This window comes from Hyla sarda, chromosome 2 (assembly GCF_029499605.1).
Source record: "Hyla sarda isolate aHylSar1 chromosome 2, aHylSar1.hap1, whole genome shotgun sequence".
NCBI classification, from domain to species: Eukaryota; Metazoa; Chordata; class Amphibia; order Anura; family Hylidae; genus Hyla; species Hyla sarda.
The window spans coordinates 294266516-294283095 of record NC_079190.1 but is presented as its reverse complement, the minus strand read 5'-3'; the positions used below and the strand labels follow the sequence as shown (position 1 = coordinate 294283095).

General features: G+C 44.2%; 1 protein-coding gene across 3 annotated transcripts in view; it reads right to left on the bottom strand.

Moving 5' to 3' along the window:
- Positions 1 to 16580, bottom strand: part of HEATR6 (HEAT repeat containing 6) — a 98099-nt gene that overhangs the window by 50644 nt on the left and 30875 nt on the right. For all 3 annotated transcript variants that reach the window (XM_056557508.1, XM_056557509.1, XM_056557510.1), the window contains 3 exons: positions 13125 to 13265; positions 4471 to 4586; positions 2959 to 3073 (listed from right to left, as the gene is read on the bottom strand). In XM_056557508.1, the coding sequence (XP_056413483.1) occupies positions 2959 to 3073; positions 4471 to 4586; positions 13125 to 13265 (372 nt within the window). The remainder of the gene's footprint in view (positions 1 to 2958; positions 3074 to 4470; positions 4587 to 13124; positions 13266 to 16580) is intronic.

Genomic DNA, 16580 nt, shown 5'->3' with positions numbered 1-16580 from the left:
TTTTCTTTTTGGATCTCTCTGATGTCATGACCACAGTACTCTCTGCTGACCTTTGCTGTCCATTTTTGGAACTGTCCAGAGCAGGAGAAAATTCCCATAGCAAACATATGCTGCTCTGGACAGTTCCTAAAATGGACAGGAGAGAGCACTGTGGTTGTGACATCAGAGAAATCCAAAAAGAAAAGCATTTCCTCTGTAGTATACAGCCCATAAAATGTATTGGAAGGATTAAGATTTTTTTTTTATAGAAGTAATTTACAAATCTGTTTAACTTTCTGGCACCAGTTGATTAAAAAATAAATAAATAAATAAAAAAGTTTTCCACGGGAGTACCCCTTTAACCCCCTTAAGGACTCAGCCCATTTGGACCTTAAAGGGGTACTCCACCCCTAGAAATCTTATCCCCTATGCAAAGGATAGGGGATAAGATGTCAGATCGCCGCGGTCCCGCTGCTGGGGAGCCCAGGGATCCCCGCTGCGGCACCGTGGTCTCATTACAGAACACAGCGAGTTCGCTCTGTGCGTAATGACGGTCGATACGGGGGACGGAGCAGCGTAACGTCATGGCTGCGCCCCTCGTGACATCACGGCCCGTCCCCTTAATGCAAGTCTATGGGAGGGGGTGTGACGACCGCCACGCCCCCCATAGACTTGTATTGAAAGGGGCGGGCCGTGACGTCACGAGGGGCGGAGCCGTGACGTAACGATGCTCCGGCCCCTGTACTGCCCATCATTACGTGCAGAGCGAACTCGCTCTGTGCTGTAATGAGAGCACGGTGCCGCAGCGGGGATCCCAGGGCTCCCCAGCAGCGGGACTGTGGCGATCTGACATCTTATCCCCTATTCTTTGGATAGGGGATAAGATGTCTAGGGGCGGAGTACCCCTTTAAGGACTAAGACAATTTTATTTTAACGTTTTCGTATTTTCCTCCTCCCCTTCAAAAAATCATAACTCTTTTATATTTTCATCCACAGACTAGTATGAGGGCTTGTTTTTTGCATGACCAATTGTCCGTTGTAATGCCATCACTCACTTTACTATAAAATGTATGGCGCAACCAAAAAAATACTATTTGTGTGGGGAAATTAAAAAGAAAACCGCAATTTTGCTAATTTTGAAAGGTTTTGTTTTCATGCCGTACAATTTATGGTAAAAATGACGTGTGTTTTTTATTCTCTGGGTCAATACGATTGAAATGATACCCATGATAATGTACTTTTCTATTACTGTTGCGCTTAAAAAAAAAAAAAAAATCGCAACCTTTTTAACCAAATTAGTACGTTTAAAATACCCCTATTTTGAAGACCTATAACTTTTTCATTTTTCCGTATAAGCGGTGGTATGAGGGCTCATTTTTTGCGCCGTGATCTGTACTTTTTATTAATACCATATTTGCTTATACAAAACTTTTATTACATTTTTTATTAATTTTTTTTGGAATAAAATGTTATAAAAAAGCAGCTATTTTGGCCTTTTTTTTTTTTACGTTCACGCCGTTCACCGTACGGGATCATTGACATTTTATTTTAATAGTTCGGATATTTACGCACGCGGCGATACCAAATATGTCTATAAAATAATTTTTATTTATTTATTTTTTTTAAACTTTTTGGGGTAAAATAGGGAAAATGGGACAATTTACGTTTTTATTGGGGGAGGGGGTTTTTCAAATTTTTTTTTTTTTTTACTTTAATTTTTACACTCTTATAGTCCCCATAGGGGACTATTTATAGCAACCATTCGATTGCTAATGCTGTTCAGTGCTATGTATAGGACACAGCACTGATCAGGGTTATCGGTTATCTTCTGCTCTGGTCTGCGGGAAGGCAGATCAGAGCAGAAGACTCCCGGAAGGTAGCGGAGCCAGGTGAGGGGACCTCCGTCTGCCGTGCAGGATGATCGGATCGCCACGGCAGCGCTGCGGGCCATCCGATCATCCTGTTAAGTGACCGCGATGCTGCAGATGCCGTGATCTGTATTGATCACGGCATCTGAGGGGGTTAATGGCGGACATCCGCGGGATCGCGGGTGTCCGCCATTACCGGCGGGTCCCAGGCTGCGATCCACAGCCGGGACATGCCGCGCATGATGCCGGCATCGCTCCGATGCCCGCGGTTATGCTCAGAACGTAAATGTACGTCCTGGTGCGTTAAGTACCACATCACCAGGACATGCATTTACGTCCTGCGTCGTTAAGGGGTTAAGCACATGGCTGACTCAAAGTATATGTGGACACTTGCTGCTTTGCTGCTTAATCACAGCTACATAGTTCTACCAGACTCTGGCCTTGCACTGATCTAAGCTCTATTATTAGCGTAAGGCAGAGAAAGGAAGGTGAAAACCCCCATCATAAGATAGCCAACCGGGACTTTACTGAAGGCCTGGAGAGCAAAATAATCCTCTAAAACACCAGCGCCCCGATTAATAAATACTATGTAGTGCGGGTGAACTGGATTTCAATGAGGTATGACTTACTTGGATCCGTGGTCCGGTACCAGAGACCGACACGTTATTAGTCGGCATTGCTATTATGTTAATCACCGCCTCCGAGTAATGAAGACAGGACTCAGCATACCCAGCATCTATGCCTCCATGCCAGGTCCTGCTGCCTTCACCTCCCCCCCCCGATAATTGACAGGTTAGAAATGCCGGCTAGTTACAGATCTGTTAATTGTCGGCTTTGAGCAATGAATGAAGGCGGGACCCAGCATGAAGCCAGAGATGCTAGGTATGCCGGGTCCCGTCTCCATTATTCAGAGCTTGCAATTAACATATTAGCAACGCTGGCGAATAAAGTGTCTGTTTCTGGAACCGGACTGTGGATCCAAGTTATACCTCATTTTAATTTGGTTTACCCACACTATAACCCTGTGTATTGAGTTTAGCGAGGGTGAACTGGCTGTCACCCTCTTTAAATTCTTGTAATTCTGATCGTATATCTGGTTTCTTTAACTTACAGTGCATAGTGATATTTCATCTACCACATTAAATCTTGAGGCCTGGAGGACGGTAAGAAAATTTTTAAAACAGGTCATTCGGTATGGTTCTTCCAAATAAGGTTCTCCTGGTACACTATGGTAAAAAATAAAATAAAGTTTATATTAACAGAATATACCTAAAGGTAAATTTCACAACTGCATATTTTCTGCTGCAGATTTGCTGTATTAGAGTTTGCTACTCATTGAGATCAACGGGCAGCAGAATCTGCAGCAAAATTATTCACGTGTGTACGAAGACTCATGTACAAATCTAATGTCACTTCAAACAAAGGTGTTTCAAAAGCATTATATTGGGATTCAAGATGTCCAAATTACTTTGTTCACTAATACATTAAAATAATTATAAAAAGGGACATAATGAAGACTATTAAAGGGGTACTCCGGGGGAAAACTATTTATCCCCTATGCAAAGGATAGGGGAATAAGTGTCTGATCACGGGAGATCCAACCAAAGGGATCCTAACTCAGCTGGTGATTGGCTGAGCGGGCTGTCACTGAAGCTTGTCTCTGAGTTACCGTGCCCTGTACAGAAGAACTTGGGTGGCCCTGGCAGTCGGACCCCCTGCAAACAGACACTTATCCCATGTGCTGTGGATACAGGATAAGTTTCATCTCCCTGGAATACACCTTTAAATGAAATTATGCCAATATCTAAAGACATAGTTGATAGCCTAAAATATTTCTGCTGGTGGTGTTTTCCACAATTATTGAGGTTACGCTATGTTTACGGCCTATATAGCAAAGTCCATCAAAATGCCAAACAATGCAGTGCTCCTTTGTCTGATGGATTCCCAAAATCCAACAGATCCTTTTATAGTCAATGGTGTCCATTGGATGTCACCGGTGTGTCATGTGACAGAGCAGAACAATGCAAATAAACAACACAGGTGTAAACACAGCCTTACGTGTTGTATTAAAGGAAAAAAGGCCTGCTTGCTCCCCCCGCACTAAACAGCTGTACTGGCTGATAGTGTGGGGGGACGCTGATCAGTTTGATGCTTTCTGTGCCCGAATCCGCCCAGTCGGACGAAATCTTTGTTTTTCCCCTATATGCTATTTGAGTGCTAACTGGCACAGGCGGCGTTAACTGGCACTCTGACGTCATCGCCGCCGGCCGCAGCGCCGCCCAGCTCATCAATATTCCTCCCCTTCTCCCCGCTCTGTAATGAAGAGGGAGAGGCAGAGGGAGGGGAAGAATAATGATGAGCTGGGCAGCGCTGCGGCCGGCGGCGATGACGTCAGTGTGCCAGTTACCCCGCCTGTGCCAGTTAACACTCAATTAGCATATAGGGAAAAACTAAGATATCAGCCGGCCAGGCAGCCAGTACTGCTGGTTAGTGTGGGGGGAGCAAGCTGACAGTTTTCCTTTAACCTCTATCATTAAACAAGTCTTTTCACGGAAAACACTCAATTTCTTTTATTTATGTATTCATTTTTTATTTTTCAGAGACAATAACAAATGTGGCTCACCAGAGACATAAGTTGGCCATGCTATGAACAGCTGCTCTCAATAGCTCAGGATCAGACTTGACAGGATCAATTAATTGTACCAGGATTCCACTTGGCCCCAATAACTCTGGAAGATACTGATTTAGCACAAAAAAAATAATAAAATAATAATAATAACAATAATAATAATACAAACAAATAATAGTAATGATAATTATACATACAACTCCATCAAAGCAAAGCAGAAGTTAACACTTGTGTATGTGTAATCTAAACCATACAACACCACATATGGCCTGAAATGTAATCCTGTGCAGCAGCAGCAACTACAGTATACAACATGCACCATTAAAAAACGCTAAAGAAATGTTGGTGTAGGGGCTTTAATATTACAAATCTCTGAAGTTGTCTTAACAGCTTTATACACAAACACAACTGTACACAAACTGCTGCTAGCGATAGCACCCCAACCATTTGTAGTAGGTTCTCCTCAACATAAAAAAAAAAAAACATAACCAGTTGCCACACATAGCTAACTGCTGCCTGGACCTCTGTACATTTACAGCAGCGCGTTAATAGGATAAAGATAGCATATTTTCTTGTCACCTAAGAGGGAGTCAAACTCTAATGCGAGTGGAAGCCCCCTTACTAGTGACCCTGTCTGGAGCCCAAATATTTTGTTATCATAAACACACTGGGGCCATTGAATTATTATAAATATGCATGGGGGCATACATTTGGGGGTCAAAGTAGTAGTTTAAAAACCCCGCCGGGAGCCCTGAATGGCTCCTCTGTGCAGGCCATTCAGGGCTCCCGGCGGGGGATTTCAAAATGAAAGTTTACACAGTAGTATATACACATCTCAGGGAAGCGCAGCATGCCGCTCCCCTGCTTTATAACTGCTGATGGCATCTGGTCTCAGAGGTGAGTCCCGGTGTGATCAATCCCATATCCCCTGTACTACCACCCCCCCAACATGGAACCGACTGTTCCATGATGCAGGTACTAGTACATACACTAATGTAGCCTCCCCAGCTGCCAGCAGCTGGGGGAACTACTAATCCCATCATGGAAATGAGTCTGTTCCATGATGGGAGTAGTGGTAGTCCCTCAGCACTGCAGGAGTCTGCTGATGTCACCTCTTCGGAGCATGCTCAGAAGGAATAACAGTTTAGAAACGGATTTTACAAACCGGGGCAAACGGATGACATTAAAGGTTCATCCGATTGCCTTAGACTTAAATTTATAATATCTGTTATTTTTGACGGAAGAAAAAAAATACAGCATGTCTTTTCTCCCATAAAAAATAAATAAATAAATAAATAAAACGGAACAGGAAGCAAGCGTGTGCAAACGGGTGATAAAGGATTGTAAAAAAAAAAAATTCCATTGACATCAATGGGATTATTTTACAGCTGCTTGCAACCCGTTAAAAAAATTATCAAACGGATTGCCGAACGGGCATTTATTAACGGATGGAGACAGCCATGTGAACGAGCCCTAAGAATACCACTGTACAGTAACCCCCCGACCTACGATGGCCCCGACATTTGATAAAATCGACATACGATGCTTTTATATGTCGGGGCCATCGCATTAACTGCTATCCGACAGCGCAAAATGCTTAAGCTGCTGTCGGATAGCAGTTTAACCCCTTCAGGACCAAGCCCATTTTGGCCTTAAGGACCAGAGCGTTTTTTGCACATCTGACCACTGTCACTTTAAACATTAATAACTCTGGAATGCTTTTAGTTATCATTCTGATTCCGAGATTGTTTTTTCGTGACATATTCTACTTTAACATGGTGGTAAATTTTTGTGGTAACTTGCATCCTTTCCTTGTGAAAAATCCTAAAATTTGATGAAAAATTTGAAAATTTTGCATTTTTCTAACTTTGAAGCTCTCTGCTTGTAAGGAAAATGTATATTACAAATAAAAAAATTTTTTATTCACATATACAATATGTCTACTTTATGTCTGCATCATAAAAGTGACGAGTTTTTACTTTTGGAAGACACCAGAGGGCTTCAAAGTTCAGCAGCAATTTTCCAATTTTTCACAAAATTTTCAAACTCACTATTTTTCAGGGACCAGTTCAGGTTTGAAGTGGATTTGAAGGGTCTTCTTATTAGAAATACCCCACAAAAGACCCCATTATAAAAACTGCACCCCACAAAGTATTCAAAATGACATTCAGTCATCATTTTAACCCTTTAGGTGTTTCACAGGAATAGAAGCAAAGTGAAGGAGAAAATTCACAATCTTCATTTTTTACACTCGCATGTTCTTGTAGACCCAATTTTTAAATTTTTACAAGGGGTAAAAGGAGAAAATGTATACTTATATTTGTAGCCCAATTTCTCTCGAGTAAGCACATACCTCATATGTCTATGTAAATTGTTCGGCGGGCGCAGTAGAGGGCTCAGAAGGGAAAGAGCGATAAGGGGATTTTGGAGAGTACGTTTTTCTGAAATGGTTTTTGGGGGCATGTTGCATTTAGGAAGCCCTTATGGTGCCAGAACAGCAAAAAATCCTCACATGGCATACCATTTTGGAAACTAGACCCCTTGAGGTACGTAACAAGGAATAAAGTGAGCCTTAATACCCCACAGGTGTTTCACGACTTTTGCATATGTAAAAAAAATATATTTTTTTTCACTAAAATGTGTGTTTCCCCCCAAATTTCACATTTTTCCAAGGGTTAATAGCAGGAAATACCCCCCAATATTTGTAACCCCTTCTCTTCTGAGTATGGAGGTACCCCATAAGTTGACCTGAAGTGCACTATGGGTGAACTACAATGCTCAGAAGAGAAGGAGTCATATTTGGCTTTTTGAGAGCAAATTTTGCTCGGGGGGCATGTCGCATTTAGGAAGCCCCTATGGTGCCAGAACAGCAAAAAATACCCACATGGCATACCATTTTGGAAACTAGACCCCTTGAGGAATGTAATAAGGAATAAAGTGAGCCTTATTACCCCACAGGTGTTTCATGACTTTTGCATATGTAAAAAAAAAATAAATAAATTTCCACTAAAATGTGTGTTTCCCCCCTAATTTCACCTTTTTGCAAGGGTTAATAGCAGAAAATACTCCCCAAAATTTGTAACCCCATCTCTTCTGAGTATGGAGGTACCCCATAAGTTGACCTGAAGTGCACTATGGGCGAGCTACAATGCTCAGAAGAGAAGGAGTCATATTTGGCTTTTTGAGAGCAAATTTTGCTCGGGGGGCATTTCGCATTTAGGAAGCCCCTATGGTGCCAGAACAGCAAAAAAAAACACACATGGCATACCATTTTGGAAACTAGACCCCTTGAGGAACGTAACAAGGGGTACAGTGAGCATTTGCCCCCCACTGGTGTCTGACAGATCTTTGGAACAGTGGGCTGTACAAGTTTTCATTTTCATGGACCACTGTTCCAAAGATCCGTCAGACACCTGTGGGGGGTAAATTCTCACTGCACCCCTCATTACATTCTGTGAGGGGTGTCGTTTCCGAAATGGGGTCACATGTGGGGTTTTGTTTTTTTTGCGTTTGTCAAAACCGCTGTAACAATCAGCCACCCCTGTGCAAATCACCTCAAATGTACATGGTGCGCTCTCCCTTCTGGGCCTTGTTGTGCGCCCCCAGAGCACTTTGCGCTCACATATGGGGTATCTCTGTAGTCGGGAGAAATTGCGTTACAAATTTTGGGGGGCTTTTTTCCCTTTTACCTCTTGTGAAAATGTAAAGTATAGGGCAACATCAGCATGTTAGTGTAAAAAATAAAAAATTTTTACACTAACATTCTGGTGTAGACCCCAACATTTCCTTTTCATGAAGGGTTAAAGAAGAAAAAGCCCCCCAAACCTTGTAACGCAATTTCTCCCGAGTACGGCGATACCCCATATGTCGCCCTAAACTGTTGCCCTGAAATACGACAGGGCTCCAAAGTGAGAGCGCCATGTGCATTTGAGGCCTAAATTAGGGATTTGCAAAGGGGTGGACATAGGGGTATTCTACGCCAGTGATTCCCAAACAGGGTGCCTCCAGCTGTTGCAAAACTCCCAGCATGCCTGGACAGTCAACGGCTGTCCGACAATACTGGGAGTTGTTGTTTTTCAACAGCTGGAGGCTCTGCTTTGGAAACAGTGGTGTACCGGACGTTCTTATTGGGGGAGGGGGGCTGTGTAAGGGTATGTGTATATGTAGTGTTTTTAACTTTTTATTTTATTTTGTGTTAGTGTAGTGTAGTGTTTTTAGGGTACAGTCACATGGGCGGGGGATTACAGCGAGTTTCCCAGCGCAAAATTTGCTGCATCTCAAGATGCGAGAAACCCACTGTAAAAGCCTCGCCCATGTGAATGTACCCTGTACATTCACGGGGGTGGCGGGGCGGGGGGGGGCTTGCATCAGCTGTTGCAAAACCACAACTCCCAGCATGCATGGTCTGTTAGTGCATGCTGGGAGTCATAGTTTTGCAACAGCTGGAGGCACACAGGTTAGGAAACACTGAGTTAGAAACAGACAATGTTTCCCAACCAGTGTGTCTCCAGTTGTTGCAAAACTACAACTCCCAGCATGCCCAGACAGCTGAAGGGCATGCTGGGAGTTGTAGTACGGCAACATCTGAAGGGCCAGATGTTGCTGAACTAAAACTCCCAGCATGCCTGGACAGTCAGTGCATACTGGGAGTTGTAGTTTTGCAACAGCTGGAAGAGCACAGATTGGAGACCATTATACAATGGTCTCCAAACTGGGGCCCTCCAGATGTTGCAAAACTACAACTCCCAGCATGCCCAGACAGCCAAAGGCTGTCTAGGCATGCTGGGAGTTGTAGTTTTCAGACTCCTAGAAGCAGCAGTGAAGATCTTCACTGCTGCCTCTGAGGACCACATACTTACCCGTCGCTGCTCGTCCACGTGGCCGGTCCCGCGCTGCTCCTCGGTCCCGCCGCTGGATCAGGTAAGTCCGCCGGTCCCCGCGTGTTCCCCCCGAATGCCGCAGGTCCCCGCGAGCCCCCGCAGCCTTCGTCCCCCGTTCTGCCCGACTTCCAGGGGCGGGCAGTGCGGGGGATCTGAACTTTCACCCCAGATCACTGTGATTGGTCCACAGGGACCAATCACAGTGATCGCTGACCAGGACCATCAATTGATGGTCCTGGGGGTGAAGCAGAAGTTGTCCCCTGCTGGAAACAGCGGGACTTCTGCCAGTTAACCCGTGCGATGCTGCGCATCGCCGGGTTAACTGAATGTCATTTATAAACGCCGGGATGCGCGAACGCACTGCACAACCCGGCGTTTATATATGACATTCTGCGGGAAGGGGTTAAGCATCCCTGGCAGGTTCGCTCACCTATTCCCGCTGCTCCGGGTCCACTTTGCGATCCTCCGGTGTCTTGCGCATCTTCTCCAGGGTCCGGGCCTTGCTTTCCGGCATCGTTATTACGTCACTACGCACGCCGCGCCGGCGCAGCAGCGTAATAACGTCACCAGAAAGCGAGGCCCGGACCCTGCAGAAGATGCGCAAGACACCGGAGGATCGCGAAGAAGACACCGGAGCAGCGGGACAGCATCGGGAGCCCCTGGGACAGCATCGGGAGCGGTGAGGACCTGGTCCGGAGCGGCGGGGACAGGTAAGTACAGCTTCCTATACTTTACATTGCACGGATCCCTCAACATACGATGGATTCGACAAACGATGGGTCGTTTGGAACGAATTACCATCGTATGTTGAGGGATCACTGTATGTGCAGGGAGGGAGAAGGAGGTACACCTGTTAGGCCTATGTATATGTGTGATCATGTGTATGCAGCAGAGCTGAGTGGGTCATTGTGTATGCAGCAGTGCTGAGTGTGTGATCAGTGTATGTAGCAGAGCTGAGTGTGTGCGTGGTCATGCTTACACATAATCACACATTCAGCTCTGCTCCATACACATGTCGCACACTAATTTCTGCTACATGTACACGATCACACACTCAGCTCTGGAACATATATACAGTGTTTACCAACCAGGGTGCCTCCAGCTTTTGCAAAACCGCAACTCTCAGCATGCCAAGTTTTGCAACACTTGGTGGCACTCTCGTTGGTAAACACTGATATAGAGGTAAGGGAACAGATTGTTCAGCAAAATTACATATTTCTTAAACCCAGACATTCTGTGTACTTTATAAAGATTTATGATTTTACTATTGTGCAGAGTTTTGTTCGGCACACACTGCTGCTCCAGTACTTCTAGCTATATGAGCAGTGTACCATGGGAAAATGCCACAGCTCTGTGAAGTGTGAGGTAGAAAAGAAGTGCACGGTAGAGTGAGGGGGGGGGGGTGTTTCTATATTTGCACAAAATTTATCATAGGATGAGCACAACTTTTGTAAATTTCGAGCAAGAGTGGAAATTAGACAAGCAGTGTAAAGGGGTAGATCTGTGTCTACAATAGACACCTAATGATAAATGTCCCCCAGTGAGTGTATGACGAAATGGGGACCCAAATTCAACCTGATTGCTCCCAATCCAGGGAGTTCTCAGAAAAATTGTGTTAAAAGTTGTGATCCACTGTGGGTTGCGATCCACTGTGGAAGTAGCCGGAGGGCTTAGCTCTTCATCCATGGCTGCCCCCTTGGATCTGCATTTGATTTAGCCTACCTTGAGCAGGCTCAACCAAATGAACACAGATCTATTGAGTTCAATAGAGTTGCATTGATCTGTATGAGGCATCTTATGATTCCTCCTAATAAAAAGAGCATTTAAAAAAAAAATTTCATTAAAAAGTTTAAAAAACACCCATTATCCCCTTCCATATTTAAAGTTCATATCACTCCTCTGGTCCATTTTCCATATAAAAAAATATGTAAAGATAATAAAAAAAACTTATTTGGTAATTGTCCGAACTATTAAAAAATAACATTTTATCTCCAGTACGGTCAATGGCATAACGTAAAAAAAAAATTAAAAAGAAATCACAGAACTTTTGTTTTTATTTATGTTTATTACATCATATCCCAGAAGAAAAAAACATGTTCAAAAAGTCTGATAAATAACAAAATGGTACTGATACACACAGAAGATTACAGCCCAAAAAAATGAGCCATCATACAGCCCAGTATACAGAAAAGAAAAAAAAAATGTTATAGGGGTTAGGAATATTTTTTATTTTATTTAAAAAAGTTGTTTGGATAGGTTATATTTCACTGCACTATTCCTTTAAGGGGCCGGTGGGGGGACACTTTTAAACATCATATCCATACCATCCCTGCTGGCACTGTATTCCAAAACCCTGTCAAATATATGTGGGGCCTAAAGGCTCACTACATGACATTTATAAAAGGGTTTTATTTTCTAAACGTCATTTTGCATACTTTGAGGTCTAAAGTTTGGCTGTGTCTAAAGACTTAAAATTTCCAATAAAAAAAGGGAAAGAACATAGATATCAGATAGATAAATGTCAATTAGGGCCGATCTGAGTGGACAGAAACAATCATCTACTGTAATAACAAAATAAACAAACCTTTTTTCCTGCGGCACCTCAGCCTGTCAGTGCTCAGTTCATTGAAGGAACCATGAATGCCAACATGTACTGATAATGACTCCACACCTCCAAGATAACCACTGCTTTGCAGAAGAAGCTAAGATAAAGGTAACGTACTGGCCGAGCAGGTTTCCAGACCTAAACCATATTGGGTATCTGTGGGGCATCCTCAAACGGAAGGTAAGGGAGCACAAGGTTTCTTACATCCATCAGCTCTGTTATGTTGTCATGGAAGACTTCAGTAGGAACCTGTAAACTCTAGGCCCAAGAGATTTAAAAGGGTACTTTGCCACTAGACATCTTATCCCCTATCCAAAGAATAGGGGATAAGATATCTGAGCCCAGGGGTCCCGTCTCTGGTAACCCCCCCAATCTCTTCTGCAGCACCCTGTGTCATCTGCTACATGGATCGAACTTTGCTCCGTGCCAGATAATGGGCGACACAGGGGCGGGAGTATCGTGACATCATGCCCTGTCCCCTTAATACGAGTCTATTGGAGTGGGAGTGCCCGTTGCCACCTCCCCTTCCATAGACTTGCACTGAGGGGGTGGGTTCATGACATTACGATACTCTGGCCCCTGTAACGCCAGTCATCAGGCACGGAGCGAAGTTCGGTCCATGCAGCAATTGACACAGTGTGCTGCAGGAGAAATCGTGGGGGCTCCGAGAGGTGGGACCCCCGCGATCAGACATCTTATCCTCTATCCTTTGGATAGGGGATAAGATGTCTGGTGGCGGAGTACCCCTTTAAGACAGTGCTGTAAAATAATTAAAACAATGGTGGCCACACAAAATAGACACATTGGGCCTAATTTGGACTTTTCCACTTAGGGATGTACTCATTTTTGTTGCCAAGGTTTAGACATTAATGGCAGATATTTTGAGGTGACAGGAACATTAAACACTGTTATACAGGCTGTACACTCACTACTTCACATTGTAGCAGAGTGCAATTTCTTCAGTGCTGTCACATGAAAAGATACAGTAAAACATTTACCAAATTGTGAGGGGTGCACACATGTATGTTAGATATATTTTTTATATGTATGTATATGTATATTAAGTATACAGTATATATAGTACGGTATAGCTATAAAATAATACTGTATTATCAATGAACACATTAGAAAGCCTAATAAGTATTCCAATCTACATTGCTTACCTTCTGACACTTGTGCCCATTGGTATACACTAATGCTGCTAATGCATGCAGAATCTCCACATGTGTCCAGGAGCTACATTGTTTCAAGGCAGAAATCGAAAACCCAAGGAGGAAATCCAAATTCTTTTCATCAACAATCACCTGTCACCAAAGTAAAACAAAAAATCATCAAAGGTTACCCGAGAATCAATCCGTTCCTGATGAAAGACATAATTATGCTTCTCATAAAATAGTCAAGGAGTAAATTATTTATGATAGCAGGAGCAGCAGACTGCTGTCTTCCCATCTTTTATTTATTAGGCATGTTCTACATAACACAACTTTACAGGATGATAATTACCCTGACCCACAAAGACTAAAGAAAGCATGCAGTACTCTACATCTGTCTATCCAGATATATTGTTCACCTAAGGGCCTGGTAAATCTTTAAGCCAAATTCATACCGAATCATTTTGCCTGGATATTCTGTCCATATGCTGAGGTCTGTCATTTAACCCTTTAAATGATCAAATGACTTACCATGTAGATGTTTTGGGACTGATTGGTACCCCAGTAATGTGATTGCTGGGTGCCGATCAGTTAATATGGCAGACAGAGGCCTAAACTAGACCCCTCTAAAAGTTGCAGATTTGCATTTTATTTTTTATTTTTCATTCAACCATTTGTTACATTATTGATTTTGTAGTAACATACATACACGAGTGGTCCTGCATAAAAAAAAAAAAAAAAAAAAAAACTCATATGGCCCTGAATATGACAAATGTTTATGGCTTTTAAATGGCAAGAAGGAAAAAACGAAGGTGCAAAAAATGAAAAGTGTCTGTGCCCTTAAGGGCTTTAACCCCTTAAGGACTCTGGGTTTTTCCGTTTTTGTACTTTCGTTTTTTCCTCCTTACCTTTTAAAAATCATAACCCTTTCAATTTTCCACCTAAAAATCCATATTATGGCTTATTTTTTGCGTCGCCAATTCTACTTTGCAGTGACATGAGTGATTTAACCCAAAAATGCACGGCAAAACGGAAAAAAAAAATCATTGTGCGACAAAATCGGAAAAAAAACGCCATTTTGTAACTTTTGGGGGCTTCCGTTTCTACGCAGTGCATATTTCGGTAAAAATTACACCTTATTATTCTGTAGGTCCATACGGTTAAAATGATACCCTACTTATATAGGTTTGATTTTGTCGCACTTCTGGAAAAAATCATAACTACATGCAGGAAAATTTATACGTTTAAAAATGTCATATTCTGACCCCTATAACTTTTTACTTTTCCACGTACAGGGCGGTATGAGGACTCTTTTTTTGCGCCCTAATCTGAAGTTTTTATCGGTATGATTTTTGTTTTGATCGGACTTTTTGATCACTTTTTATTCATTTTTTTAATGGTATAAAAAGTGACCAAAATACACTTTTTTGGACTTTGGAATTTTTTTGCGCGTACGCCATTGACCGTGCGGCTTAATTAATGATATATTTTTATAGTTCGGACATTTACGCACGCGGCGATACCACATATGTTTATTTTATTTTTTTTTACACTTATTTTTTTTATGGGAAAAGGGGAGTGGATTCAAACTTTTATTAGGGAAGGGGTTAAATGACCTTTATTAACACTTTTTGACATTTTTTTTGCAGTGTTATAGGTCCCATAGGGACCTATAACACTGCACACACTGATCTCCTATGCTGATCACTGGCGTGTATTAACACGCCTGTGATCAGCATTATCGGCGCTTGACTGCTCCTGCCTGGATCTTAGGCATGGAGCAGTCATTCGTCGATCGGACACCGAGGAGGCAGGTAAAGGCCCTCCCGGTGTCCGATCAGCTGTTCGGGACGCCGCGATTTCACCGCGGCGGTCCCGAACAGCCCGACTGAGCAGCCGGGATACTTTCAGTTTCACTTTAGAAGTGGCGGTCAGCTTTGACCGCCGCTTCTAAAGGGTTAATACCGCACATCGTCGCGATCGGCGATGTGTGGTATTAGCCGCGGGTCCCGGCCGTTGATGAGCGCCGGGACCGAAGCCATATGATGCAGGATCGCGGCGCGATCCCGCTTCATATCGCGGGAGCCGGCGCAGGACGTAAATATACGTTCTGCGTCGTTAAGGGGTTAAAAACCAAATAATAAATATACCGTATATACTCGAGTATAAGCCGTGTTTTTCAGCATGATTTTTCGTGCTAAAAAACACCCCCCTCGGCTTATACTCGAGTGAACTCTCCGCCCTCAGTGGTCTTCAACCTGCGGACCTCCAGATGTTTCAAAACTACAACTCCCAGCAAGCCTTGCTCCCAGCTTGCTGGAAGCTGTAGTTTTGAAACATCTGGAGGTCCACAGGTTGAAGACCACTGCGGCCTTAGACATCATCCAGCCCCACCCCCTCACCCCCTTTAGTTCTGTACTCTCCTCCGCTCGGCAGGACGTTAGGGTGCGCTGGTCGGGCCATCTGTGCTGCAGGGACCGTCCGGTGGGGAGGGATAGTCGTTCCAGGCTGTCCATCTTCACCGGGGGGGCCTCTTCTCCGCGCTTCGGGCCCAGCCCTGGAATAGACGTTGCCTTGACGATGATGCACAGGGACATTCATGAGTAACGTCCCTGTGCGTCATCGTCAAGGCAACGTCTCTATTCCAGGCCCGAAGCGCGGAGAAGAGGCCCCCCGGTGAAGATGGACAGCCCGGAACGACTATCCCTCCCCACCGGACGGTCCTGCAGCACAGAGGGCCCGGACCAGCGCACCCCAACGTCCCACCGAGCGGAGGTGAGTACAGAACTAAAGGGGGTGAGAGGGGGGAGGGGGCTGGATGATGTCGAAGGCCGCAGTGGTCTTCAACCTGCGGACTTCCAGATGTTTCAAAACTACAAACATTCAAAACATCTGGAGGTCCGCAGGTTGAAGACCACTGTATCAGACATTGACACGCAGTGATGATGAAGGGGTGAGGGGGGGGGGGGTCTGAGGACGTGTGGTGATGATGACAAGGGGATGATGAAGGGGGAGTGTGGGATGATGACAAGGGGATGATGAAGGGGGTGTGTGGGATGATAAGGGGATGATGAAGGGGGGGTGTGGGATGATAACAGGCGGTGCTGATTAAGGGGGGGGGGGGGTGGGATGATAGGCAGTGATGATGAAGGGGGGGTGGGATGATGACAGGGGGGGGATGATGACAGGCGGTGATGATGAAGGGGGGATGATGACAGGGTGATGATGATGAGGTTGTTAATGACGGGGGTCTGGATGATGACAGGGGGGGGGGGGATGATGTATTTCCCACCCTAGGCTTATAGTCGAGTCAATAACTTTTCCTGGGTTTTTGGGGTGAAATTAGGGGCCTCAGCTTATATTTGGGTTGGCTTATACTCGAGTATAAACACTATGGATTTGCGAGAAGTGTCCCAGAGACCTGGCCCTGAAATAAAGTAATTTACCCATTCATCAGGAGCGATCGTG